The following is a 26,668-nucleotide window of genomic DNA, read 5'->3' as shown; positions in this document are numbered from 1 at the left end:
TCGTTATTATGTGAAACGGTTGGCAGATGAACTCTCGACTGTTAGAGGGTCTGTTCTGCTCTCATGTGAGCTGCGGCATCAAAGGACTAGTGGAGTTCTTCAACGTGCCGTGGAGCTGTACTCAGTTTTTAAGTTTTATTCGAGTTCCGTAGATCATAGTCTTGTTTTTTAGTCTACAGGTTTTCCCGGCGATTTTAATCCGAGTGTCAGCTAAATTAATCCGTGCCCCCATAAGGTTTGCATGGCACGTGGATTAAAATCGCCGGGAAGACCTGTAGTGTGGTCTTTTTTGGTACTTACGTACTGTTCCTCTAGGTTTATTCGCTACATATTGTTCGGTAGTGGCAAGGCCATCAGTAGACCTTCATTGTGTTTGAGAAGGCATTAGTACCATAACTGTTTGTCACTACGTAATTAGAGCCTGAAGTTTTAGGGTTTAACCCGATTCTTTAACCCCAAATTTGCGCCCCAAATTGAAGGTTGCCTCTTTAGGGTGAAACCTGATACGGTATTTACCTGGCACATTGCCCTCACTGAGATGTCTGTAGGAATGCAGACCAACTTGTTTGGTAGAAAATGCATTTACATCAACGTTTGTACCAAACCAGTACAGTTACAGTTTGAGTAACTGAGCAAGATTTCTCCCTGAATTTAGCATACTGGAAGTTTTTTTTTCACCCGAATACGCATGAATTTAGAGCACATGTTTATGTACCCAATTTTTACCCCTTCCCCGGATTTAGAGAAAAATATTTCCCGAAAACTTCAGGCTTTATTCGTTGCATTTGTGGAGGGGCATTGCATGATCTGTAGCACCGTAACTGTTTGTCACTATATAATTAGAGCCTAAAGTTTTCGGGAAATATTTTTTTCTAAATTTGGGGGGTAAAAATCGGGTAAATAAACGTGCGCACTAAATTCATGCGAATTCGGGTGAAAAAACTTCCATTACGCTAAAATCGGGGAGAAATCGTGCTCGGTTATTTAAACTAACTCTAGCGGTTTGGTACAAACGGTGATGTAACTGAATTTTTCTGCCAAACAGGTAAGTTGGTGCACTCCTACAGACGTCCCAGAGTGGGCAATTTGCCTGGTAAAAATCGGGTTTCACCCTAAAGAGGCAACCTTCAATTCAGGGTAAAGAATCGGGTAAAACCCTAAAACTTCAGGCTCTATATGTAATGTTTTGATAGTGGCAAGATTGCTGTTAATCTTCCAATCTTACGGAAGCACCACCATGTTGATACGGTGCACTCACACGATTTAATTTGACACGACGCTGACAGTCTACCTATGAGGCAGCTATGGGGCGTGCCAAGCACGACCATGCCGTATCCCCGGCGTCTCCCCTTCTGCAAAGTGAGATAAGGCTGTGGGAGGAGCACTGGCTCAGGTGAGTGGATTGACCTCCTCCTGAAAGAGGAGGACCCTGAAGGCGGTGAACTTGGATGAACTCTTTTATTTTTTTTTGCAGGTGTTCCAAGGAACTGAGCCAGTGGGATCTCCTCTTGGACTACAGCAACTCCAAAGGTTGTGCCAACCCACACTTGGTGCTGGAGAGTGCGTGGCGTATTCCGAACTGGACCCTCATGAAGGAAGCTCTCTCTCAGGTACGACGCTGTTCAAATGTGCAAAACTTTTCGAGTACTCGTGCTTGGTGTAGTACTTCAACTACAGGTTTTCCCGCCGATTTTAATCCAAGTGCCAGTTAAATTAATCCATGTGCCATGCAAACTTTATGGGGCATGGATTAATTTAGCTGGCACTTGGATTAAAATTGCCGGGAAAACCTGTAGTAAAAAGGAAAGAAAAAGTGAGGAAATGCGTAGGACGTCCGAGTCTGAGGTTATACATGCGGCAGAAACTTTAAAAATTAACATGTGTAGCCTCTTCTCGCCGAGGAACAACACAGTGCTCAGATGCCCAGTATAAGAGTTCAAAAAGCAGATGCCAGACAACAAGCAGGTGCCCTATAAAGGTGTGACATCACTGACGGCACCAGGGGTGACAAGCCGTTGCAGGCAGCGCTGTACTGGGACCGTTTTCTCAAGTTTTGAGTGTATTACTCGAGAACCCTGAAATGAAGGCGTTGCCATGGTTACAGGTGGAGCAGAGCTGTCCAAAGGAACAGGCATGGAGGGTGAATCTGTACAGAGGGTACTTGGCCATCTGCCACCCAGACGATCATCACCTGTCCCTGGTCGACCGAGTGGTCGAAGTGATCACGGGACAGTGCATACGCGAGTGGCGACGTCTACCTCGCGTTGTTTCCCACGTCCACCTTCCCATCTTGCAGGTAGGATCATTGTGGCCTAGCACTGAACATCTATTGAATCTGCCTTGCTTCCAAAGCCTCTGTTTATAATAACGAAGGAGATCGTTTGATGTTGTCGGCGGTGCTGCCCCCCAAAAATTGAAAAGTAGAATCGAAATTGAAAAAATCAAAATTAAAAAAATACAAAAATGGAAAAATCAGTCGGGAATAGAATAGAACTGACGTTGGTAGACAGACTGAAGCTGAAAAAAAAATTGGAATGGGAGGGCTGGGTTCTTGAATAGGCACTTGTTCGCCGCCTCCTATCGAAACAAAAGTAGGACCGAAGGTCGCGTCCCATTACGGGACCATCGTAGTCCCCTCAAGACCGTGGCTTTCGGGCCCCGACCTTGTTCGCCCCCCCGGCTTCGAGCATAGTTCAACTCTACCAAATTGGTGGCGCTGTCGAACACTGTGATGTCGTTTGTTTACAAACAGGGAGAGGTCTCTTGTATCGGCGTTGATTCCGTGGCTATTGCAGGCAGCTCAGCAGATAATGGAGCTGCAGGAAGCAGCTCAGATCCATCAGGGTCTGTTGCCAGGTGGTGGGGGCCGATCGGCGGCTTCTCTCTACGACATGCGCGCCATTGTCAAGACATGGCGCAACCGTCTGCCTGTCCTCAGCGACGACCTGTCCCACTGGAGTGATATCTTCACATGGAGGCAACAGCATTACCAGGTACTGGCTTCTCCCCGTCCATCCCGAGAAGGGACGTCCTGATAACATCCTAATAATGTCCTCCGTCCGGACGATGCAGGCAATCGTCACGCACTACGACAGCAATCCCGTGGGTGCCACTCCGCCGGACCCACAGGCGAATCAGGCCATGCTCGGAGTGCACGCGTCGGCCCAGTCCATCATCCACTACGGAAAGATTGCGCGGAAGCACGGACTCACCAATGTGTGCCTGGACTCGTTGAGCCGGTGGGCATCTTGGCAGCGGCTGGGCATTGCGAGTCGCCTTTACGTCAAACTTCGAGTGACGTCTTTTTCCCCCCCAGGATTCATACCATTCCGAGCGTGCCCATTGTGGACTGCTTCCAGAAAATTCGTCAACAAGTCAAGTGTTACCTGCAGATGTCCAATGTCATGGGCAAGAATGAACTACAAGAGGTGAGCCCACAGAGGTTATGCTTAACTGCAGTTCTCTTCAGCTGAGCTCTTTTGCTCTGGTCTTGTTTACTGCAGCAAGGTGTCCTCCAATTTGGAGGAAAGCTTGCATTGGTTTGCGTTCACAGGCATAGAGCTTTCGTACTACTTAGAAGCCGAAGCATTCAAAAGGGCACAGCATTGATCATTGATAGAGGGTATCGCTTCCTTGCAAGTCCTCTTCATCGACCATATTCCTCTATCCCAGCACGTTCGCCCTCTCCGCTTAGTATTTTTTTAATGCTCTCTCACCGCTGCTCACTTCCCCCTTCTGTCAGGGCTTGGACGTGATAGAGTCGACCAACCTGAAGTACTTTGCCAAGGACATGACGGCCGAGTTCTACGCACTCAAGGGTCTCTTCCTGGCCCAGATGGGTCGCTCGGAAGAGGCCAACAAGGCACTGAGCGCAGCCGTGCAGCTGCACGACACCTTGGTGCGGGCGTGGGCCCTCTGGGGTGACTACTTGGAACAGTTGTTTGTGCGAGATCGATGGGACGCGCGCCAGCCGTCGCTGGCAGTCGGAGCGCTCACCTGCTTCCTGCACGCCTGTCGGCACCAAAACGAACCCAAGGCACGAAAGTACCTTGCCAAGGTAATTGATGTTTTTTGTCTTGTCATGCCCAGTGTCTTATTCCCAAGCAGCACAACATCTTGGCCCAATATTGACAATATTGGCCCAATATTTGTCCAATATTGGGCCGACACTGCCAGTATTGGTCCAATATTGGGTGAAGATGTTTTGTGCTGCTTGGGTTGAGCAGTGCCAGCTCCTGTGGCATAGTGGTTAGGATGCTTAGCTTTCCAGGAGTAGTTAGCTTTCCACGCCGAGACTGGGAGGTGACACGGGTTCGAAATCCTGTCACCGGCTGTGCCACCCGAGGTTTTCCCCGGATTTTCCGAAGACTTTCCGCACGAATGTCGGCACAGTTTCCCCCTGAAGTCGGCCCAGGATGCATACTAACCCACCCTGTCAACCCCACTCCTTCCTGCTGTCCTCTCTCCATCTGTCCGCGTCTGTACGCCGCTCATGGCCACAGTTGCTTCACGGCGCTAACGCGGAATTAAAAAAAAAATATCATTGAGCAGCAAAAGAGCATCTAGCAGTAGTAGCGAGAATGGGGTTGGTCAGTGACGCGAGATAAGACGTTGAACTCAGTTGTTGGATGTCCCCTTGTTTTCAGTAGCTGAATTTACATTTGTGGACTAATATTTCATTTTCGAAATATTGAGTGAGCAGGGTTTATACATAGGGAACTGTGTTTTTGGGTTTTATGTTTTTTGAAAATCGGGAAGGGGGTAAAAATCGTTTTATATTGCTGGAAACAGTAAAATATGGTGGTATTGGGTGGAAAATAAAAAGAGCGCTTCTCACATTTCCGATTGACATAAGATGCGGTACAGCTGTGCTGAATGTACAGTGTTTATCTCCAGTCCCCATATTGGTTGGTGGGTTTTTTCGGGTCTTACCCTAAGTGATGATAATGCAAATGGGGGGGGGGGGGGGGGTAAAAACTGGTTTTGCCTTATTTTACCCTAAAACATAGGGCCCTATTTATACAGTAACGTTGCTTCTCGAAATGCTTTTTAAGCTGTTAAGCTGTAACTTGTCCAGGTAAAATCAGGTCCCGCCCAATTTGGTGCGCATTCTGTTGAGCCCGACCGTTCCCAAGCCTTCTCTGTGCTTCACGGTCTTTCGTCTGGCAAGATTGCGTAAACAGTGTCCAATTCCCTCACGAATTTTAGGCGAAAAGATAGCGCCTCTGTTTCACCTCCAGAACTTTTCAAAAGTATCGTCAAAAATATAGCATTAACCCTTGTGGCTTCGTACCACACCCTCCTGTCGAGGTACATAAAAGCCTTCAACTAAGGACCTTGCACGCAGGTATTATGGTTGCTCACGTACGACAACGAGAAAGGCACCCTGGCGGAAGCAGTGGACAAGTACAGCGCTGGTGTGCCACCGCAGCAGTGGCTCCCCTGGGTGCCTCAGTTGCTCACCTGCCTGGTGAGGGCTGAGGGCCGCCTGCTGCTCAACCTGCTGGTCCAAGTTGGCCGAGTCTTTCCGCAGGCTGTCTACTTTCCCATCAGGACGCTCTACCTCACTCTCAAAATAGAGCAGCGTGAAAGATGTGCGTGGTCTCCTCCAGCTCCACTACACCCGCCAACCTTTTTTTCTCTATCTTCATCCACGTTCTTTTTCTCTTTCTCTCTCTCTCGAAAATACAGACAAGAGCTCCAACCCCGAAGCATCTTCTGCCGAGGCAGCCAAGGGATCTGCCTCGCAAACCCAGGCACAGCCTCAGGGTTCTGCAGAAAATGCGGCGCAGCTGCAGGGAACTCCTCAGCAGACGGCTGCGCAGGGTACCGCAGGAGCCTCTGCTACTGCAGCAACAGGTTTATGCAGCAGTCCTCACTACCTAGTTCATTTTTATTTGCTTTTTACTCAACTGTCTGCTGGCACATGCAGGTGAAGGGGCGCAGGGTGGCCAGCAGCCTCCTGCGGGTGATGCTGCAGGAGGGCCAATCAGGGCCACGCCTTCCATGTGGCGCTGCAGCAAGATCATGCACATGCAGAGAGACCTCCACCCCACTGTGCTGTCATCGCTGGAAGGAATCGTTGATCAGGTAAGGCTTTGGTTGTTAAACACCTCTGCTCCTTTAAATCTCGATCCTTAATGCCCCGAATTATTAATTAGCATTATGCAGTGAGTGGTTTCCCAAGTGCAGTTGTCTGGAGAGTGTAATTTTAACAGCATGAGTACAGAATAAATCACCTGAAGCAACTCTTGTTACTGCACTAAGCTGTAAACTGACGCTGATGCTCCATGTCTCAAGCTTGTGATTCTGGACTCATTACAAGAAAGACCTTAGTGACGTCCAGTACGTACGTGCAGATGGTGTGGTTCCGGGAAAACTGGTACGAAGAAGTCTTGAGGCAGCTGCGGCAAGGCCTGGCCAAGTGTTACGCCGTGGCGTTCGAAAACCGCGGCGCAGTCGCGGAGGCTACGGTCACTCCGCACACGCTGAACTTCCTCAAGAAGCTGGTGTCCACCTTCGGGGTGGGCATCGAGAACGTATCGGGTGTGGCCACCACCTTCTCCAGCGCGGCTTCAGAGTCTCTCGCTCGCCGTGCTCAGGCCACCGCTCAGGACCCAGTCTTCCAGAAGATGAAGGGACAGTTCACTACGGATTTTGACTTCAGGTGAGGTGTACGACCAGGTCTGCTGTCCTGGTTCCCTTGCTTGTCCTGTTTTTGCTGTACGGTGTCAAAACGTGTCCACGCAGCGTTCCTGGAGCAATGAAGCTGCACAACTTGATAAACAAACTGAAGAAGTGGATCAAGATTCTCGAAGCAAAAACGAAGCTCTTGCCAAAGTGAGTCGGCGATAACTTAAATGTTTCTACCAGAGACCATTATCGTGGTACAGAGAGAAACAAATGCTACTTGCTCCCTCCGAAGGTCACTGCTCATCGAAGAGAAGTGCCGCTTCCTGAGCAACTTTTCGCAGCAGACGGCAGACGTTGCCCTTCCCGGGGAGTTTCTGCTCCCAAAGGTGCGCAAAACTTGTCCTTAGTTCGAGAAAGTGTAGTGGCTTATTTATTATTAAGAATGCAACCACTGACATCTGAAGCATACACTGGATAAAACTTGCTGCATGGCTCTTATTTTTCAATCTAGAACAATCATTACTACGTCCGAATAGCGCGGTTCATGCCTCGAGTTGAAATAGTGCAGAAGCACAACACAGCTGCAAGGAGGCTCTACATCAGGGGACAGAACGGAAAGGTATGTAGAACATTCTACTTTTCTCTTGTCTCGTTCATTCGTTTATTTATTTGTTCACGCATAAGCACTAGCTCATTTCAAAACGCCTGCGAACTAAAAAAAAATCATTCAAAAATTTTTCTGGTCTCGCAAAGCACATTGCGAGTCTTGTTTGCCGCGAGTAATAATTGCTGTAAATTTTAGTGAATAAATCTTTGATTGTTTTCGCTCTACGATGACCTTGCGATCGAAAACTGAACCTGTACCCCCCTCTCAGATCTACCCGTACCTCGTGGTGAATGACGCCTGCCTGAGTGACGCTCGCCGCGAAGAACGCGTCCTGCAGTTGCTGCGGATGCTGAACCACTACCTGGACAAGCAGAAGGAAACTGCACGCCGTTGCCTGCACTTTGCAGTGCCCCGCGTGGTGGCAGTCTCTCCGCAGATGCGCCTCGTCGAAGACAATCCTGCATCCATTTCCCTCCTGGACATCTACAAGCAGCGGTGCCTCAAGCGTGGAGTCGAACCCGACGCTCCCTTGGGCCGGTACTACGAGCGTCTGGCTGCGGTGCAGGCGCGAGGCGCTCAGGCCAGCCACCAGGTGCTGCGGGACATCCTGCGGGACGTGCAGGGGTCTGCGGTGCCTCGGACGCTCCTGCGCGACTGGGCGCAGAGCACGTTCCTGTGCCCTACGGACTACTGGACCTTCAGGAAGCAGGTGCGGCAAGATTTTTTTTCGTCATTTTCAAAAGTGCGTTTCTATGGTAACCACCCGCGACTTTGTCACCGCAGTTGACGCTGCAGCTGTCCCTGGCTGGCCTTGCAGAGTTTGTAATGCACCTGACTCGGCTGAATCCTGACATGATGTACCTCCATCAGGACTCTGGACTGATGAACCTGTCTTACTTCAAGTTTGACGTGGACGATGTCACAGGTGCCTATTGCTCGCACATCAGCATTGTGCCATATTAGACAAACCACTGGAATGCACGGGATAATGCAGTTGAATGAACATGAGGGAAAGACGAGACAAGGACTAGCACTTGGGTGTGGGATGGGGGTTAAAAAGTAGTTCTACCGCATTTAACCACAAAACAGAAGAAGGTTCTAATCGTATGTTATCATTTGCCATGTATATTTTCAGGCGAACTGGATGCCAATCGTCCCGTGCCATTCCGGCTGACTCCCAACCTGTCCGAATTCATCACACCCGTTGGCGTGGCGGGTCCCATGACTGCTGCGATGATTGCTACGGCCCGCTGCCTGGCCCACCCCAACTTCAAGGTGCAGGCCCTCCTGAGGGCCGTTCTCAGGGACGAAATGATCGCCTGGCACAAGAAGGTGAGGACCAGTTGACAACCTCGTAAAACACAGCAATGAGGGTGGTTGCAATTTCCGGAAAGGAGATCACGTCCTTCCAGAAATAGGTGTCATTCACAGTGCACACATTGTGTTGCACACCTGAGTATTGAGGGAAAAAGAACTGGCTGCTAGAGATACCTCGTGGTGCTTGTTTTCCACCCTTGTACAAGTGGGACACCGGTGTCCCACGGTCCAATGGAGGGTTACGCGTTACTCGGAGCAACACTATTGGTTGGTAATTGAATGTAATGCCTTCCTTTCAGAAACAGGATGACACGACAGCTCCTGGCGGGGTGCCGCATGACATGGATGGAGAGCTGCTGATCAACATGGTCTCCAAGGCTGTCAATGCAATTACAACGAGGCTACAAAGTAAGGGTTCATATGATCTTCCACGTCCTGATTCAGTTTAGCGAGACGATAGTGTTTGGCAAACGGCACATATAAATTCCTCAGCTTTGTGGTGGAAAATTAGCATTTCCGCGAAGTGGGATTTACAAATCCGTGGGATTCTGGGGGCAAGCATAGAATGGAACTGCGGGTACAGGTGCCTCACTGCCCGATGTACGAAAGTATGGGTTCATTACAGCGCAATTAATGGAACCATACTATTTACTGAAGCGTGATCTATTTCCAAACTTGCAGCACTGGCCACCTTTGAGGGCGCAGACAGCAAGGCCAGCACCCTGGTTGCTGCAGCCAACAGCCATGACAACCTGTGCCGCATGGACCCAGCCTGGCAGCCCTGGCTCTGAATTTGAATCATTCACCCTTTTGTTCACCCTTTTCACAAAACATTTGTACAGACAATGAATTTTGCTCCTTCTTTCCTCTCTTCTCTCATGAGACCCAACTTCACCGAACATTTCCCATTGAAGTGCAAAGGGATGTTTTTATTCATTTTGTATTATGGATTGCATGGATCAGTCTTTCATACATCCATCAACATAATTAAACCATCGCCATGTTGTTGTTTTTGGAAGCAGAATGTATTTTGCAGTTTGATTGTAAAAATATTTTGGGTCACCTCATTAAATACTGGGTACTCATTAACCCTGTGGTTCATTGTCTGTCTTGTAGCATATAGGACATGTAGAATTGTTTTCTTCTTTGTGTCAGATGGGAATCTGTATTGCTGGACTATCAAGGGTAAAAAAAGCTTGCATTGTCCACTAGACTGCTCCATGAATCTGTCTGTCAATCACTAGCGAATGTAACCAATCAATAGCAAGAAAAATATTTTTACATGAGGAAAATTTCACCCAGTTTTCCGTTCCTCAAATGCACTACCATAGGTAAAGTTCAGGGGAGAGGGTTGATCCCCCTAACCCTCTGGCAATGCCACTGTACACACTGATGCAGTCACTGATGTGGTGTTCAAGGCAAAAAAAAATGCAGAACTTCGTTTCGAGGGTATGCGACTAAATTAAACTATATGTATGTGCCTAAAAAAATATTATCAATAATCTTCTGTCACCTGTTTCAATGAAGCTAATGGTTGTTTTGCATTTATTGGTGCCCTCCTGAGAACTAGTTAGTTTTAATCCAAGTGCCAGCTAAATTAATCCACGTGCCATGCAAACTTTATGGGGCATGGATTAATTTAGCTGGCACTTGGATTAAAATCGCCGGGAAAACCTGTAGTAGTATAGAGTGTCGAGGAGACTGATGTGACAAAGGCTGATGTATGGCCCGAGTTCAATAAGCCATATGCTTTCAAGGGGTGTGTGCCCCACAGAATGAGCGTGGAATTCGTAACATTGCAATGCCACTACCTTGCAGTTACTGTCAAAATTTTGGTGCATTTTTCAACTTCAGCAAAAACAATCGCTATAGCGAATCATTGTATAAAGCGGGTGCGGGTCACAGGATAGGAAAAATCGCTTCACTATAATGGTACCCTTGCGGCCTTGCCATAACATGACAAGGGTACCAGAAATTCGAAAGAATGTTACTGTAATTCTGCGTATAACTGTATTCTATACGACCTGCGCATGCGCACCACGTGCAACCATTAATGTTGTATAAGTATTCTAGCGTGGTCATCGTTTTAAACATGCGCGCCCGAAACAAGTGATATGCGCCGTTCGGTATACCGAAATGCTCGCAAAAATTACATCATGCTCATGCGTGCGGCAATTTATCTCAACTTCGAAGATGTCGGTGAAGCCTCGAGTAGATGAAACAACTCCCTTGTTGCATATATTTAGTTAAATTAGGTTTGGATTTCCCCACCGTGCAGCTAACGCACACACAAATATTGGTCACTACGTTTCGAAATCGAGCTCGCGTTTTTTCGTGAACAGCGTAATATTTATTTATTTAGTTGTTTTTACGTAGCGTGAAATAGCGCGTGAGTTCAAAAAAACGACGAAAATCATTAGGTCGCGACGTCACGCTTGTGACGTGGCTTTTTCTTCAGTTCTGAGTTCTCGCACCGCCATATTTTGTCGCCTGTGCTGCCGGTACGTGTGCTCTCTATTCACTTCGTAATTTAAGCTTTTTACACTTACGTGTTCGTTCTAGCCGATTTTTGCATGATTTTATGTACGCACGACGTTATATTTGCCATTTATTTTGTCTTGGTTGTTGTCAACGTCAGAAATACGTCTTGGAACAGACAAACTGCTCAATGGAACATGGCCTTTTAGCGCCATATTAGCAGTGGATGCTTAATAATTGCCGAAATTTTTGCCACTGTCCTCCGACGAACGTGCATCCTTGGATCAAGAAATCCCGTTCCGTAAAATAACTACGCGTTGTGTACTTAACTGCCCGTTTGGCTGACATTTGAGCGTGCGCCTGGTCCCCTGTGCTCGAGGTTTTTCATCACCCGCGTTGTTCTGTAGGTTATTCGTTTTATTACAAAAGGGTGCGGCGAAACATTATCTCCGCGCTGCTGTGGGAGTTGAGCAGAGTGAATTTCATTTTCTTCATTACGTCGTGAGTTATCGTTGACACCCCGCTCCTAAGCCTAAGTAGCTGGGGCGTCAGTATGTTTTGTAATCCGTGGTGTACTACGTGATAGACTGCTCACATTTCCAAGCACGTTTTCTTTGATTGCAGGCGGTACGAGTGTACATCATCCGCCTTCGAAAATGGGAAACATATTCGCCAACCTGTTCAAAGGCCTTTTCGGCAAGAAAGAGATGAGGATTCTCATGGTTGGGCTCGACGCCGCTGGCAAGACGACAATTCTCTATAAACTCAAGCTGGGCGAAATTGTCACGACCATTCCAACCATCGGTGAGTAATGGATTTGGAGTCGCCAGTTGTGTTCGCCGAGATTTTGGTCTTGGATGTGTTACGGGCGAGGCCCTCGGTACGTGATACCGTGCAGATGGCAATCAAAGTGGAGCTTCTTCCTGACGATTCGCTTTGCAGAGCCGAGAGTAAAGTGGGACAGCTGACTTTTGAACGATAGGGCGGTAGGCGCAAGTGGTTCACTTCATGCAGGTGTTCTGGCTTCCAAACTTTGTTTTGTAAACTGGTTGCCTTTCAGTTGTTTCCAACATGGTTGAGGTTTATTTGCATCAGTTCCTCGCTTATTCCAAAAAGGGGAAAGCATAGAAAACAGCAGATGACACGACACGGATAAGCTCAAGTGTCGTCTGCTGCTTTTAATGCTCTCCTCTCTTTGGATTGTTGCTCATAATTGTACCTCAGTGCGGAGTGTTTGCTATGAATCAAATGCTATCCAGTGTGGTATGACGGTTGATTGCCGTAAGTAAACATAATTATTGTTTTTCAGGATTCAATGTGGAAACCGTTGAGTACAAAAACATTAGCTTCACAGTATGGGACGTTGGCGGTCAGGATAAGATTCGACCTCTGTGGCGTCATTACTTCCAGAACACTCAAGGTAACATTTCCATTCACCTCTCCAATGCACAATTTTCCAAGCGGAGTTTTTCTGTTTTAATTTCTAGCCTGTCTTTTTACTGATGTCCTTTTGTGGGAAAATCGTGCAAATTTCTTCGATATGTATAGTTTTGTGTATTCTTTTGTCTCACTCCCCTCTGTAATGCAATTGCGCTTGAGGGTAATAAAATGAAATTAAATTTACTTTCTTCTTTAAGCAAATGGGAATTGTTTTCAGTTTGAGTCATAGAAATCTTCCTTACACAAATTTCAATGCTTTTCTACGGTCTGTACAAATTTGACACCTTTGCAGCAGTGTTCCTGCCTTGCATGTTGCAAACAATGCATTTTCCACAGAAGTATTGCTAAAAAATTGCCTACATACCTGTGCATTAGTGCAGGCCCATAGTACAAGTTAGTATGTTGCCATAATTGCTGTAAAGATTCTATCTCCAAGTGATACCTTGCTGATTGTCACGTAGAATATTTTATTTGTACCACGTTGTATCATATATTGTGTTATATGTACCTCGGTGTATTATGCAATATTATTGCAAAACAGCTGAAAACACTTAGTTTTTACGGTTGCGAACTGCACCGTTAACATGACACACTTCTCGTTGTCGCAGGTTTAATATTTGTAGTCGACAGCAACGACAGGGAGCGTATCGGTGAAGCCAGGGAAGAGCTGATGAGGATGTTGGCGGAAGACGAGCTTAGAGATGCGGTGTTGCTCATCTTCGCCAACAAACAGGTGAGTGACTGGCCTTCTGTGGGTCCGCTGACAAACGTGGTGTGAGGTGTTCCGGCCTTTGAACCTAACGTCTGGAAACTTTCTACCCGCAGGACTTGCCAAATGCAATGAATGCCGCAGAAATCACGGACAAGCTGGGCTTGCATTCGCTGCGCAACCGCAACTGGTACATTCAAGCCACGTGTGCCACCAGCGGGGACGGCCTCTACGAGGGGTTAGACTGGCTCTCGAACCAGCTCAAGAACCAGAAGTAGGGAGGGGGAAATGCTCCTGCTGCTGCTGCACCACCAAAAGAGACTTCCTTCTACCTTCCTTTCTCTCCCACACCCCTGGTCTTTCTGGTCCGCCTCCTCCGGCCCCCCTTTTTCGCCCCTTCCTCGCCTCCCCCTGTGAAAGTGAACAATGACAATGGACTCCTTCCTCTTTTTTTTTAGTCTTAATTTTTTTGTTTTCTCCGACTTAGTGCGCAGCCTCCTACGAGAAGGGGGGGGATAGGAGGCGAAAGGACGAGTGTTTAAAAAAAAAAATAGAAGTTGCGCATTACGCACGGCAAGAGTGTACCCCCGGCGAATTTCGGATTAAAAAGACAAAGAAGGCTTAGCTGCATTTCTGTGAGGATGGTCTCGTGGGTGGGTTCTTTTGGTGTGTGTGCGTGCTTCTGAGTTTGTACATAACATTGGAAAGAAGTTTGGGCCCAATTTGTGTACGTGTGTGCGGAGGGCAGTGGTGCCGTATACATAATTTTATTGCAGTATAAAAGGTCTTTCCATCAGCCCTAAGTTACGTCTGCTTCATTCAGTGCTCTTTGATAGGTCATCTTTCTTGCGTATCTTTGTAATTTTCACTGAAAATAAATTGATAATGTTTAGGATTTGTGTCCTTTGTCAGCTGCCAGTGGTGCGCGGTGTCCAATGACACGTCTCAAAAATGAGGATGGCCCCATAAACAGCCGAGATAGCGGCAGTCAAAGTCGTCGGACAGCAGTGGAACTGCCTTACTTCTACATTCATGCGCGTTGGAATCATCTTGTTGGGTTTGAGGAGTTCTCAAGTGACCAACTCGGAAAACCACGAATACTTCGTGAGGCATTTCTCACGTCGACTTTGAAAAGAAAAGATAAAAAAGCACGAAAACACCCTAAAAGCTAGCGCCCTCTATATCTACGGCGACATACACCACGTAATGTCGAAGCTTGTGTACAGCTGGTACTGGAGGATGAGCATGTGATCGTGCCAGCGGTGCCAGTTAAAAATGTTTGCGCTTTTGCGTGTACGATGTTGTCTATTGAGACATGAGTTCTCACAGTAATGCGTACATTTTATATCAAGATGTATGCGAGGTGGGAAGCTTCAGCTCACAATATGGCAGCGACAATAGCATGTCGTACGCGGCCGTCAATGTCATCGGTCCCCCATCCGTGTATCCAGACTGTGGCGACTACGCCGAAACCTTCTCGACAGTGAGTTGATTGAATATACAATAAATACATTGCGGAAACAAATACAAATGGCCGTGCTGGGTTGCGTCTATTCCAGCGCTCATACGGACCGTGGTGCTTGGACCTGTCAATAGCGCACACCACTTTTTCTGGTCCTCTGCCCGAGCATAGACATGTCAGAAGCCAGGATTTTCTTGGTACGCAGATTTTGGCACCACCTGCTGCAAGAAGGACTGAGAAAATATTTCGTCGGCGTGCGACTATAGCACTGTTTTTATATTTTCAGAGGTACAGTTCGAGCGTGCAGTTCAACCGGTAGAACTGAAGATCTTCGAGACCTACAACCCAGGCAGCATAGTGCGGATCCTCGCGTTTGATGCAGTCGTGGAGAGGTTCGTTATTTGACGGGTTCCCTCTATTTAGTCTGTCGCTCACACACCATATCCGTTCTTCTAATAGATGGAAAGAAATCTGGACTGGAAAGCCCGGGAAACATCCGATCGCGCCTGCGCTTTTCACTCCTGCACTGAAAAATGCGTGCTTTCAAACAAAGTAAGGAACGCGGCCTTCTATTAAAGGGAAGGTCCATCATTATTCCTTATCATTTCCCAGGGCCATTCGACTGGAGTTCTACCATGCTCACCTCGATTACTACTCGCAGTTAGATGCCGTGTCTCTCGGAGGGGTGCCAAGACTTGCGTTTCGGTCTGCGTCCAAAGCTAGCAGGCACCACGATAACGGCTCGAGCAAGAGTGTGACATGTACATCCGGATTTCATTTGTTGCCGGTAATTTGCTATACTTCAGCTGTTTTTAGTGTTCTTAAGCGGCATAATTTTAATGTCCAACTCCAAATTTTAGCACGAGCTTCTGGTTTCCATCTTCAGCCGACTAGACTTGCAGTCGATTTTGACACTTTCAAGGTGTTGCACGTAAGTGTACCATCTACGTACTTGTTCCTGGGGAGCATCGAGGATAGTATTACGGTTCTGATGGCGCATACATGCAGACGACACACATGAACCCTTTGCGCAGGTGTAAAATTTAAGAGATGAAACTGCACATGCAAGCTGTAACTGGCAGTATTACTGCATTAATGTCATGCGGCAAAACAAACATTTCCTAACCCGGGGTCTGATGCTCAACTGAACCTACAGTTTATTATCGCTTTCTTTTCTTTATTCTTCTTCTTTTTTTTAGTTGATGCGCTTCAAATGTCGTGCGACCGCACGTGAAAATCGTTTCAGTAGGCAGGGATTACAAATAAACGTCACGATTGGCTGTCACGCAGGAGCTCGTGACAAATCACAATTCTTCAATGTGCCGTACCGTTTTCGTTGCGGGACATCTTCATATCAGATCGTACTTATCTCTTTTTGTGTCTGTAGAGCCAGATGACTTTACTGATGCGTTGTGCACAGTCGTACGAATTATTTACATGTTTGTGTCTCTCCCATAGACTTTTCAAAAAAGTATGTTACGACCAGGTGTTTTACCGAGTGCTGGACCTGCAGCCTTATTGGGAGAAGGTAAGATCATTAATCAGTCAATCAAAGTGGAACTTGTGGAAGTGCTCAGTATGGCTGCAATGCTCGTTCCTTGCAAAAAGCTGTTTGCTCTGGTGCTTGTCCTAAAAGGTCAGGTCAGTTCACCCGAGGTTGGGTTCATGCCCTCTTGTGGGACATGCATCGGATTTGAAGCCTCAAAAGCCGCAAACATACCAAGGGCAGTTAAATACCAGAGAAAGCTTTTTTTTTTATATCTGCTCATATGAATATGTTGGTTTCATACGAATCATGTCGAACTCTTAATCTGATATCCAAATATGATTGCAGAGCTCCAGTTAAGTGTTCCTTTTACGTCTTATTATTGTTTTCGTTACTTACGTTGACATGCAGGTGACAGATGCTGCCTTGAAGTGTCTCCGGGGCAGATGCTGTTCTTTACAGAAGTTAAATTTGTCCTGGTGTGGGGCACATGGTACTCTGACGTCAGATGCCTTTGTGAGGTATTTTTCTTTGTCTAATGTCTCCAGTTTGGATATAGTGACCAGGTGTGAGTCATCAATTGGTCTTGACTGTGTCATCTGTACTGTTCTAGGTTTGTTGAAGCCACTGGAGCGCACCTACGCTGTTTGTGCCTGTCGTGCTGCCCATTTGTGGACTATGAATGCCTCAAAACAATTGCCAATGAGTGCCCTAACATTGAAGGTGAAGCCCTATTCTTCTTGAAATTAGAGAAGCAAGAAATTCAGGGTCTTGCTTATGTACTATCTTGTCTTTTAACCACCTGCACTCAATACCACCTGCTTTTCCACCTGAACTTGATGCAACCTATGCCAAATTCTTCTTTTCTTTTCTGTATTCTGCTGTGCAGACTAAATACCATCTGGCTTTTCCTACCAGAACTCAATGCAACCTATTTCGTACAGTCTCGACAGCATTTCGAAAAGGGTTAAAAATTGGGCTGTTCGGTGGTTCATACTTTAAAATCGATTTTTAAAAACCTGTGCCGGGAAACAACCAAAAAAGAAGAGTGTGTTGTTTGAGTTGGTTTGTGCTGTCTTTTTTGTTTGTTACCCAGCACAGTTTTTTTTAAGGATTTTAAAGCTCGAGAGCATGCCACCTGAATTTTCTGCGTTAAATCAGCACAACCTTCTCTAGCTCATTCTACTACTTTATTTTTGGCACGTGAACATAATACCACTTTTTTTCTTTTTCCTTTTTTTTTCCCCTTGGGCTGGAAACTACCAGGATTTTAAGTATTTATCCGATTACATACCGGAGTTCCCTTGCTGAAATGAGGAACATGACTGTGCCGTAGGAAATTATTTGCAACGGCACTTTATTTTGGTCTCTGAACGCTTTCAGATCTTGAGCTTAGAAGCTGTATCCACCCGCTGTTGAACAGGCTGGGGTTTCTACAGATATCCCGCTTGTCAAAGCTGGTCCGCCTCGATTTGTACAGGACGCAGATAGAAATGTTTGCCTTGATTTCAATTATTAGGTGAGCCAAAGCCCTCGACCAGTAACGCGACACGACACGTGTCTCAAACTCCTTGTGTGCTCCGTCTTCCAGGAGCTGTTCCCTGCTCGAATACTTGTGCCTGGGAAGTTGCGCGGGCGTAAATAACTATGATGACATAGCCCTCGAGATTGGAACGTACCTGAGGTAGGTGTCTTATTTCAGTTCTGTTTCTCTACAAGCTTCATGGCACAGTCTGTTCTTGAATGTTTCTCAGTAATCGATGATTTGGGGTTTTATATGTCGCGAGACAACTACAGATTTTCCCGGCGATTTTAATCCAAGTGCCAGCTAAATTAATCCATGCCCCATAAAGTTTGCATGGCACATGGATTAATTTCGATGGCGCTTGGATTAAAATCGGCGGGAAAACCTGCAGTATATGATCATGAGTGAGAGAGCAGTGAAGGGCACCTACTTGTTCCAGAAATATCAAAAGCCTGGATTTTTTTCGTGCAAGAACACTGTCAGCTGAAGGGGTGAATGCACTTTCCAGGTCTTGTACTGGGCTGGTTGATTTGGACTTTGGGTGGTGGTAAGTTCCTTCCCAGCTAAGTTTTTTTGCAGAAGGTAGGAAGCATATCGGAAATTGTACTGACTTAATGAGACCTTTGAATATATTTTAAGCATCTGCGTTGTTCTTTTATCTTGACATTTAGCTCAAGTATCGAGTCCACATGCATCCAGGAGTTGGTACAAGATTGCCCGAACTTGCGCAGGCTGTATCTCACATCTATCAGGTGGGTGTGATAAGAAATATGCATATGATGTTAAACCTCCGTTTTAAAGAGGCCCATACCTCTAATAAGGACACCATGGACCTGCTTCACAAGAGAGTGCATAGAGCAGATGTTGCTAGTGAGCAAAAAGGAATAGGAAGCTGCATCGTGTGTGTGGCGTATTTGGCCTCTGTGTACTGTGTAGCACGTCCAATAGCTACACCACTTTGAGGCATGCCTTTAATAATGACCAAAAAAGCACTCAGTGACTCGATCGTGCAATTTTTGCCCACCAAACAGGACAGCAGCGCCGCCACATCAGTATGACGTCACGCAGTGAAGTGGGTCTATTCGTCAGTTATGCGGAAATGACGCGTTACGTCGACACGACTACTTGACATCAAAATATGTGCCAAGTCAATGTTTTCAAATGACTCTGTGAAACAAACACATCTGTGGTGGAAAAATTATAGACACACAGCACTTTGCAAACATTTAAGTTGGATTCACTTTCTTAAAAAAATCCGTGGGGAATTTTCGTTCGCAGGGTTCCTGTAAACCTCGCTAAATTTCTACACGAAACAAGTACAGGCGTGCTCTCCTCGAGCTTATCTAGGGAATGAGACATTTTTGAATCCGTGACGTGATCCACTGATTTTTGCCCATTAAAGTTTATCAAATTTTCAATACATGCGAGTCTATGGGAGATGCAACAAAATCGCTTCTCTCGACCTGCCCGCCCGCTGTATTTGGGACAAAATGGTGTCATTCCCTAGAGTAGCAATCTGGGAATTGATTGCAATCAACAAATTCGACAAGCTTGCTGCAGTTTTCCAGATCCCTGGGAATGAAAATAATGGCTTAGTCGTTTGCTAGCATGTTCCGCGTGCTGGCGCCAATCATACTACTTCCTTAGAGCGCTCAAAAGAAAAGAAAAGCGAAGAAAACAATTTTAGGACGGCGCAGCCAACTATCTCCTGAAGCGAACGTTAACAAGTGCGCCTCAAACTGAAGGAAGCATCCCCATCACTTTCAGGACAGTGTGCGATGCAGACTTGAACGCAATCGCAAGTTACTGTCGCAACCTCGAACAGCTCGACATCTTGGGGTCAACTGAGGCAACGGCAGTCGGCGTTCAGTGGTACGCCATCTTTTACTCGTTCGACAGTCGGGTTTCACATACGCAGGGTACTGAGGAGAGTACTCCATTGCAGGGTATTGAGCAAGTGCAAGCACCTCGTCCTCCTGGACGTTTCGTTCTGCTGTAGAATTAGCGTCTCATCAGTTGAGGGTTGGAGAGATCTGTTTCCGGCTGTCCATATCAAGCAGAGCGTATCGCACGACAGTCATTTACAGATTGAGATTCGGAGACTATGAACTGTGGGTCCTCATATGGCCGTAAGTTCTCTTCACTCTTATGCACGTGAAATTGCTCGCCTTCGTATGGTATTTTACTATTGTATGTATGCTACATTGTTATTACTTAAGAGTGCTTAACTTCATCTGTGGTGAAACCTCACTATGATGCACTGTGGGCAATTTAAAAAGTTTGTTACACAAGGATGAAGTACCGAAGCACACAATGACTGGGGCACGCAGTGAAAGATAATTTTTCTTGGAATGTGGGTTATAACCAGTAAAGCCCGTTTTTTAACCCCCAGCTTGCACCACTGAGGTTAAGTGGGTCAAAGACAGACTTGAATCTAAGACTGTGATTTCTCTTCTCACAAGATAACACTACCACATGAGGCACAGACAACAGGACAGTGGAGACCAGGTGCAGCTTTATTTCTGAAAGTCCTTCTGAATAAGTTAATTACATACAACCCTTGTGCAGTTTAAATGCTTTGTGCATAGCTGTTTGTAGTCTTGACAGTATGCACCGTGCAGATGGCACTCCACTAAGTAGGTGTAGTCTTAAGGCATCACACAGCACCGCCTGCAGCTACTTGTACAGCAATTAACGTAGCGGCCTCGCGTGAAATATCCCTACAACACGTAACTCGGCGAATTCTTTACAACTTTACAAGAAAGAGGACATCCATCATTCCCTTTCACAGTCCTTTACAGACACTGGTTTTGCCAACTTGCAACCTTTCCTCGTTTAATCCACGATTGAAAGTTGAGCAAAACCGATTAGTGCCTTGTCGTCTGGAACGTCGGGCGAAATGTCGGTGCCTTTCTGAAACGGAAAAAATGAGAATAATTGTGAAGTTGCTCTTTTTTTTGCTACAGAGCTGTTGCCCTAATCAACGACACATTTGCTGCAGTTACGTTAGCTGCAGAGTTCCACGTGCGTGATAAAATGGCAATAAATTGTGTGCCGCAGCTGTAGCAGCACCTGAGAGCTCGGACAATCACAGTGTCTAGGCTTGCATGCACTCAGGGGTGTCGTCTGCTAGGGAGGCACTTTCACCTTTGCACATCCTAGGTACTGAGGCTCACAGGTATCAGTTTTTAGAGATTGAAACATAGTAGTTTCTCAAAGTAAAATTTTGGATGAAGTTAATTTCCTAGACCACCAGTCACAACCCCAGGGGCAGAGAGGTCTGTTCCTTATATGCAACCAACTAACAAATTATGGGTCCACAAGGACAGCCACTCCATGAATGTCCTACACAGGACATGTCAAATCAAAGGCAAGAAAGTTAGTGTTGGCAACGTGAGCCGATAACGTAAACCCTCATACATGCTGGAAAAGAACACGTACCAGCCCAAATGTCGTAGTTTTTGCAGCAGGACTGTCTATCAGCTTTTGTAGGTTCGCAGCAACTGCAAAGACAATCGAACCTTAGTATAAAAAAAAAAATGTACGGATTTAGTAGTCCCTACAAAACATACCGACTACAACATCTTTGCCATCCACCAGTCCAGCCCCTACTAGCTCCGACGCAATGCCGTCTGCAGTATCTGTTTCCAGCGAATTAACCATATTCAATTTAAGTCACACTGTGTTCTTTCGGTGCAAAACAATGCAAGGAACAGCTATATAACCAACCTCTATCACGAGTGAACTCGAACCGTATGTCGTTCAGTTCTTTCCGGTGGTTCCTGCGGAAATAAAATGCAGCAATTTTTTATGTCATTGCTCGTACAATGTAAGACCCTTGAAGTACCTTATCCGCAGCACCAAGTTGAGGGTTTCGGAGGGAGCTGGAGTTGTGTTTGCCTGTTGCTGGTGCGCTTGTGGTGTCTCACTAGGAGCTGGTTCCGTTGCTGGAGGGGGCTGAAAGATATTGTGTTTCACTTTTAAAAGGGCAGAATCCAGGGTTGGCTGACAGAAACGAGAAACGAACATGGAAACGAAATTCGCAGGACGTTTCCCTCAGTGTTTTCGCGTTAATATGAAAATTATATATATATCCGCACTATTCTTCCAGTCATCATTCATTCGTTTATTTTCGGGACTTTCTTTCAAATATGAGCCCACTGCGCCGCAAGATGGACGCAAAAGTTTTGAATGACGCGTTATTTTTGCGCACGAGCGGAGACTGTTGATACTTAAATGCATATATTTCCGCAACCTAGAGAGGCATCTACTTGCAGTGTATAAGATTCGTGACAAACATTGCATTAAAGTCTTTAGTGTTTGTGTTTGGTGTGGCTGTCCTTTTGCATCGATTATGTAACTAGAATATCCGACGTGAAAAATCCAAAACCAGACAGTACGAGTTCCGGATGAGAAACGGAAACGAAACGCCCAGTTTTCAGTTAACGGAAACCGAAACAATAATGTTTTCGGAAACCAACCCTCGCAGGATCTAACAGTGTAGAACGGGAATGTTTTGAATCCATACCTGTTGTGAGAGGACGCTGCCAGATCCCGCTGTACCGGAGCCACCGGTACCGGTACCGGAACCCGAAGAGGTGCCCGAAGTTGTACTGGCATCGTGGTCCGCGGGTGCAGATGGATTTTCGATGGCGCTGTCCGAGGAACTTGTTGACTGGTTGGCCTTTTGAATGGCTTCTTCTCTGGCCGCTAAGTCCTGCCCGAAATTACACTGAGCAGTTAGTCGGGAACCACGGTGTCACTATCCCGATCCCACTTACCCGTTCGTCTGAAGAATCGTCGTCCTCTCCGTCAGACCATACCCAGTCTCCTGTTTCTGTCCTATGGAGCCGACCACTTGCCCCAGGAACCCTTTTACAGTTTTTCAGCTGCGCACCAAAGTGGATTTATTATGCCACAATAATTCTAAATGGATATATAAATTAAGATGGCAGCTTACGTAACAGATTGAGGAACCTATGCCTACTCCTTCCACCACAAATCGCTCCTTACCTTTTGCGCCCTAGCTTCTATAGATGGAGCACACGTGAGCAACGTTTGCATAAGGTATCTCTTGTCCTGAAACACGTGCACACTATATCAACTGAAGGCTTCAGTTTTAGTGAACGTAAAACTCAGACATGTCACACAACAGAAGAACAAAGTGTGTAGGTAATGCACATAAGTCGTACACATCAGATATCGATCAGGTACTGATCAGTAATAGGGAGTTTTGATAGGTAGGAATGATAACAGTTCTAAAAACATGGCATTGCAGAACTCCAACTCCACAGCTTCCTTGATCGTATCCTTTTTGTAGATTATTTCCTGACAACTTAAATTCCCTAACACGCAGAACTACGTTACCACGCATGCTGTGTATACTGCTTTGATGAAAGCAATGAAAGGGCATCCCCCTCACATACCTTCGATTTTTTGAAAAACTGGTGTTTGAGAAGTTCCGTCGCTGTTGGCCTGGAATTCAGAAACCTTTCCGTGTTAGTGGTGTGTAACAGTGTGAAGTACACACCACCACTCCCTATATCCAGTGTTCAGCTGCGCTTACCGTTTAGAAGGATCCTTCTGCAGGCACTCCATTATCATTTTTCGTATAGACTTTCCGTAGTTTTTGTACTGTTCCTTGTCTTCACTGACAGTTTCTAACGTAGGAGGGTCGTTTTGCAAGGTCAGCATGAGCACCTGCGCAAATTTTGGCAAACGCTCACATGAGTACCCAACAAACATTACGGAAGCATGTTTATGCACCTTCATGGGTGGGTACTTATGATACGGAGCTGTCCCGGTCACAAGCTCAATCGCAGTGATTCCGAAGCTCCAAATGTCAGCCTTGAAGTCATACCCTGTTACCTGAAGGCAAAACGACAGTGTCCATTGTCTCAGCAAAAGTAATAATATAATAAAAATAAATAATATAATAAAAATAACAAATATATAAAAAATAAATATATATAATATATAAAAAATATCTAAATAAATAATAATTATAAATAATAAAAATAAAATAAAATCGTTTTTATGCATTCGAGTCAAATATGGCCGAGGTATGTGGTACCATACCTGTTCCATGACCTCTGGCGCCATCCAACATGGCGTGCCCACGAATGTATGCCTGGACTTCTGTCTGGATAGGTCGCCACCGGTGGCAAGCCAGGAACTCACACCAAAGTCTGTTCATACAAAAGATATCCTTAGGCGGCTACGTCAACACCTGGTTCCTGTGCGTTTGTCAAACCATCATATCTTGAACAGACGTGTGTCCAAGATGTTCTATCTTACCCTCCCACGACCTTTTTGGACTAAAGCACTTATTAGATGCAAAGTATGCTAATATACATTGGTAAGGAGTAGCAAACTGCCTGGACACACGCCTGTTGCAGAATGGCTTTTGCACTAAGGATATCTCTACCCTTTACCTTACCAGCAATTTGTACTGCACCATCTTCCCCAAGGAGTATATTACCAGCTTTAATATCCCTAAAAAAAGGGGGGAAGGAACCTTCATTAACCACTAGTAGCAAGCACTCCTTTAGCAAATGCCAGTCACTGATCCCCCCCCCTCCCACACATACATCAGTTTCCATAATGCCTCTAAGCATCTTAATTTTACACAAGTTCAATAGCGTGCCAAATGGGTGTAGGAAAAAAATGGCCCCGGAAGAAATGGTCCGGACGGCAAAGGCAGAAAAAATGGTCCCATCCCAGTCGCATGCGGGAAACTGCCAACAGCACACTCAGACTAACCTGGACATATAAATAACCTAATTAATAAACCTAATAATGAACCCAATAATAAACTAACAAACATGCTGCACTCTCTTTCCACTGCTTATACTGCAAGCAAGAGAAACTGCTGCTCTTTTTTTTTTCTTTTTGCAGAACTTGTTTCAAATACATAAAAAGTTCGAGGGGGTAAAAAAATAGGTTAGCCCTAAAATTCAAAGTTATGTGAGTACATAATCAGTGCTAACATCGACATGCTACTTGCCTGTGAATCTGCCCATTGTTGTGAAAGTACTCGAGTCCCTTGAGCACTTCTTTGAGGACGGTGGCAATTGTTGCCTCGTCGAAGACACCATGCTTACAGTCCTCGGTTTTCATCTTGTGCTTGATGATGTCGAGGAGGGAGCCACCGGAGAGGAGCTTTATGACGAGCCACAGCTCTTCCCGTACCACAAACGACGTGTGATACGTTACGACATTCTCATGGTTGCACGCGCTCATCGCCTGGATTTCTTTCTGGGAGACGGAGGGGGGGAAAAGAAAGAAAAAAATTGCACAGACAAACAACGTGTCAATGTGTAGAGTTCACTTGTAAACTCATGTGAATGCTTGCTTGTAATGCAAAATAGAAATTAGATCATAATCGCAATTCCGAATTACTCAGACGCAATAACAGAAAACTGCACCCCTAATTTTTGTGTGTGTGTGTGTGTGTGTTTGAGTTTGATAGTGGCCAGTAAAATACAGTTTTAGTTAGTTATAGTAATATTGTAACTCACATTAATGACTGAGTTGCACTTTAAGGTACATCTGTTAGTCAGCTAAGTCATACACCACACACGTAGTTAGTGACTTCGGTGTAACATGACTTCATTATCAACTGTAACAACAGTAACCGCATTAAAGGTAACCACTCTTAATGGATACCAAGCAAACAGTAAACTAGGACTTCATGCAATACCCTATAAACATGAAGACCATTACCAGGAGCTCCTCCATGCTGGTGTTCCATTTCTCGAGGTTGATGCGCTTGATGGCGCATTTCTCTTTCCTCGGCTTGCAATACGCTGTGTGTACAGTGGCTGTTGCTCCAACACCTGCACATTTGGGATTGCACGTTGAAGAATGTGTAAATCCGCAAGCACCAGCTTGGAACCTCTCTCTGTGCTTGTTGTGCGTGGTTTTTTGCTGCTGTTTGTTTGTTGCTTACTGATATTTAGTTGGTTTGTGTATCTATAGTAATAACTGATAATTTGTTATTAGTAGTATTATATATAGTAATAACTGATAATTTATTATTATTATTATTATATAGTAATAAATGATAGTTTGTGGCTTAATGTTGTGAGATAACTATGATCAGGAGGTGTACTAGAGCGAATGGACACCGGACTAAGCTTGTCTGCAGCCTCGACATGCTGCACCCCATATTTAAAGTTTGACCGGGTTCGAACCGGCAATCTTGGGAGACACATTGCTGTCACTGTAGGCAGACACGTTACCAACTGGCAAACCAGGCCAGTGTCATATATTAAAACTGTCAATTTAGTTGATTGATTGTTCTTTGGTTTAGTAATATTTAGTGTAGATCGAAAGCATGCATAGAAATGTACGCAGATGCACGCATTTATTTGTTTGCAACACTAATGTCCTATGTTGCCAAAAGCATGAAAAACCCATTGACTTAACTTTGCAAACCAGTAATTTTAGTTACCATTATAAATGCTGCAACATTACATCGTTCCTCTCTTTCAAGCTCAATTATGTGACATATTTTGCAGTTTGCAAAAATGCAATGTTCCAAGTAGCGTTACAGTAGCGTTACCCCCCTCTTTTCTGTAGTGCCTCGAACACATACCTTCAAAGCAACATTTATCTACATGAAGTAGGGTTTCTCCTGTAATGGCGTGATATACAGACAAAGGTACCACATGTCCGACTGACAAATGTGTTGCATATTCGTGGCATGTGAACACAATCAACCACAAAGAGATAACACGCCTGATAAACTCTCAAGAATCTTGACGTCAGTACATGTCACGCAGGCATCATATATCACGCTATATAACAAATATCCTGACATGTCTAGCATAAGCTTCGTAACCTTCCAATCAACGAGGATGGTATAAGAGCTGTTCATGTTATTTCCACAACGTGTACCAATATTTGAATGCTTTAATTCGCACGAGTTACACAGTGAAACGACTTTTACAAAGTTTCGCAAAGAAAGAAAGAAAAAAAAACGACTGAAATGGAAAATGGACTACGAA

General features: G+C 45.6%; 4 protein-coding genes across 20 annotated transcripts in view; 3 read left to right on the top strand and 1 right to left on the bottom strand.

The window, feature by feature from the left end:
• LOC135367283 (transformation/transcription domain-associated protein-like) overlaps window positions 1-9,646 on the top strand; it is a 39,254-nt gene extending 29,608 nt beyond the window's left edge. For both annotated transcript variants that reach the window (XM_064600480.1, XM_064600479.1), the window contains exons 53-71: window positions 1,287-1,393; window positions 1,475-1,610; window positions 2,105-2,296; window positions 2,796-2,993; window positions 3,073-3,239; window positions 3,317-3,428; window positions 3,743-4,057; window positions 5,348-5,594; window positions 5,692-5,859; window positions 5,933-6,090; window positions 6,360-6,667; window positions 6,751-6,840; window positions 6,926-7,019; window positions 7,145-7,252; window positions 7,509-7,949; window positions 8,024-8,165; window positions 8,376-8,572; window positions 8,857-8,965; window positions 9,239-9,646. In XM_064600480.1, coding sequence (XP_064456550.1) covers window positions 1,287-1,393; window positions 1,475-1,610; window positions 2,105-2,296; window positions 2,796-2,993; window positions 3,073-3,239; window positions 3,317-3,428; window positions 3,743-4,057; window positions 5,348-5,594; window positions 5,692-5,859; window positions 5,933-6,090; window positions 6,360-6,667; window positions 6,751-6,840; window positions 6,926-7,019; window positions 7,145-7,252; window positions 7,509-7,949; window positions 8,024-8,165; window positions 8,376-8,572; window positions 8,857-8,965; window positions 9,239-9,348 — 3,399 coding nt within the window. In that variant the 3' untranslated portion in view covers window positions 9,349-9,646. The remainder of the gene's footprint in view (window positions 1-1,286; window positions 1,394-1,474; window positions 1,611-2,104; window positions 2,297-2,795; window positions 2,994-3,072; window positions 3,240-3,316; window positions 3,429-3,742; window positions 4,058-5,347; window positions 5,595-5,691; window positions 5,860-5,932; window positions 6,091-6,359; window positions 6,668-6,750; window positions 6,841-6,925; window positions 7,020-7,144; window positions 7,253-7,508; window positions 7,950-8,023; window positions 8,166-8,375; window positions 8,573-8,856; window positions 8,966-9,238) is intronic.
• A 1,304-nt stretch (window positions 9,647-10,950) lies between these two features.
• On the top strand, window positions 10,951-14,079 carry LOC135367282 (ADP-ribosylation factor 1). Its single transcript, XM_064600478.1, has 5 exons — window positions 10,951-11,058; window positions 11,660-11,839; window positions 12,345-12,455; window positions 13,084-13,208; window positions 13,301-14,079. Exons 2-5 carry the CDS (start codon window positions 11,692-11,694, stop codon window positions 13,460-13,462), a joined length of 546 nt encoding a protein of 181 aa, XP_064456548.1. The 5' UTR covers window positions 10,951-11,058; window positions 11,660-11,691; the 3' UTR covers window positions 13,463-14,079.
• A 318-nt stretch (window positions 14,080-14,397) lies between these two features.
• The window catches only part of LOC135367279 (F-box/LRR-repeat protein 4-like), a 77,356-nt gene continuing 65,085 nt past the window's right edge, over window positions 14,398-26,668 (top strand). For 10 of the 11 annotated variants that reach the window (XR_010414416.1, XR_010414414.1, XR_010414417.1 and 7 more), the window contains exons 1-15: window positions 14,399-14,667; window positions 14,744-14,843; window positions 14,933-15,038; window positions 15,106-15,198; window positions 15,259-15,433; window positions 15,507-15,577; window positions 16,105-16,174; window positions 16,544-16,653; window positions 16,746-16,855; window positions 17,516-17,651; window positions 17,724-17,816; window positions 18,097-18,204; window positions 18,329-18,409; window positions 19,425-19,529; window positions 19,603-19,786. Coding sequence is in view for 4 of the 11 variants with exons in the window: in XM_064600474.1 (XP_064456544.1) it covers window positions 14,500-14,667; window positions 14,744-14,843; window positions 14,933-15,038; window positions 15,106-15,198; window positions 15,259-15,433; window positions 15,507-15,577; window positions 16,105-16,174; window positions 16,544-16,653; window positions 16,746-16,855; window positions 17,516-17,651; window positions 17,724-17,816; window positions 18,097-18,204; window positions 18,329-18,409; window positions 19,425-19,529; window positions 19,603-19,765 (1,689 nt within the window). In the remaining 7 variants the exon portion in view is untranslated. Of the gene's footprint in view, window positions 14,668-14,743; window positions 14,844-14,932; window positions 15,039-15,105; window positions 15,199-15,258; window positions 15,434-15,506; window positions 15,578-16,104; window positions 16,175-16,543; window positions 16,654-16,745; window positions 16,856-17,515; window positions 17,652-17,723; window positions 17,817-18,096; window positions 18,205-18,328; window positions 18,410-19,424; window positions 19,530-19,602; window positions 19,787-26,668 lie in introns of all 11 variants that reach the window. The other variant, XM_064600476.1, reaches the window with a different exon arrangement.
• LOC135367277 (serine/threonine-protein kinase OSR1-like) overlaps window positions 20,155-26,668 on the bottom strand; it is a 39,907-nt gene continuing 33,393 nt past the window's right edge. For all 6 annotated transcript variants that reach the window (XM_064600470.1, XM_064600469.1, XM_064600467.1 and 3 more), the window contains exons 3-17: window positions 25,383-25,495; window positions 24,664-24,914; window positions 24,097-24,152; window positions 23,736-23,845; window positions 23,424-23,525; window positions 23,224-23,357; window positions 23,084-23,132; window positions 22,671-22,736; window positions 22,439-22,546; window positions 22,186-22,374; window positions 21,505-21,614; window positions 21,387-21,439; window positions 21,230-21,298; window positions 21,099-21,160; window positions 20,155-20,570 (exon numbers count right to left, since the gene is read on the bottom strand). In XM_064600470.1, the coding sequence (XP_064456540.1) occupies window positions 20,493-20,570; window positions 21,099-21,160; window positions 21,230-21,298; window positions 21,387-21,439; window positions 21,505-21,614; window positions 22,186-22,374; window positions 22,439-22,546; window positions 22,671-22,736; window positions 23,084-23,132; window positions 23,224-23,357; window positions 23,424-23,525; window positions 23,736-23,845; window positions 24,097-24,152; window positions 24,664-24,914; window positions 25,383-25,495 (1,550 nt within the window). In that variant the 3' untranslated portion in view covers window positions 20,155-20,492. The remainder of the gene's footprint in view (window positions 20,571-21,098; window positions 21,161-21,229; window positions 21,299-21,386; window positions 21,440-21,504; window positions 21,615-22,185; window positions 22,375-22,438; window positions 22,547-22,670; window positions 22,737-23,083; window positions 23,133-23,223; window positions 23,358-23,423; window positions 23,526-23,735; window positions 23,846-24,096; window positions 24,153-24,663; window positions 24,915-25,382; window positions 25,496-26,668) is intronic.

The sequence above is a fragment of the Ornithodoros turicata genome, chromosome 8 (genome assembly GCF_037126465.1).
Source record: "Ornithodoros turicata isolate Travis chromosome 8, ASM3712646v1, whole genome shotgun sequence".
Classification (NCBI taxonomy): domain Eukaryota; kingdom Metazoa; phylum Arthropoda; class Arachnida; order Ixodida; family Argasidae; genus Ornithodoros; species Ornithodoros turicata.
The sequence above is the reverse complement of the archived record's forward strand: the minus strand, read 5'-3'. Positions and strand labels throughout refer to the sequence as shown.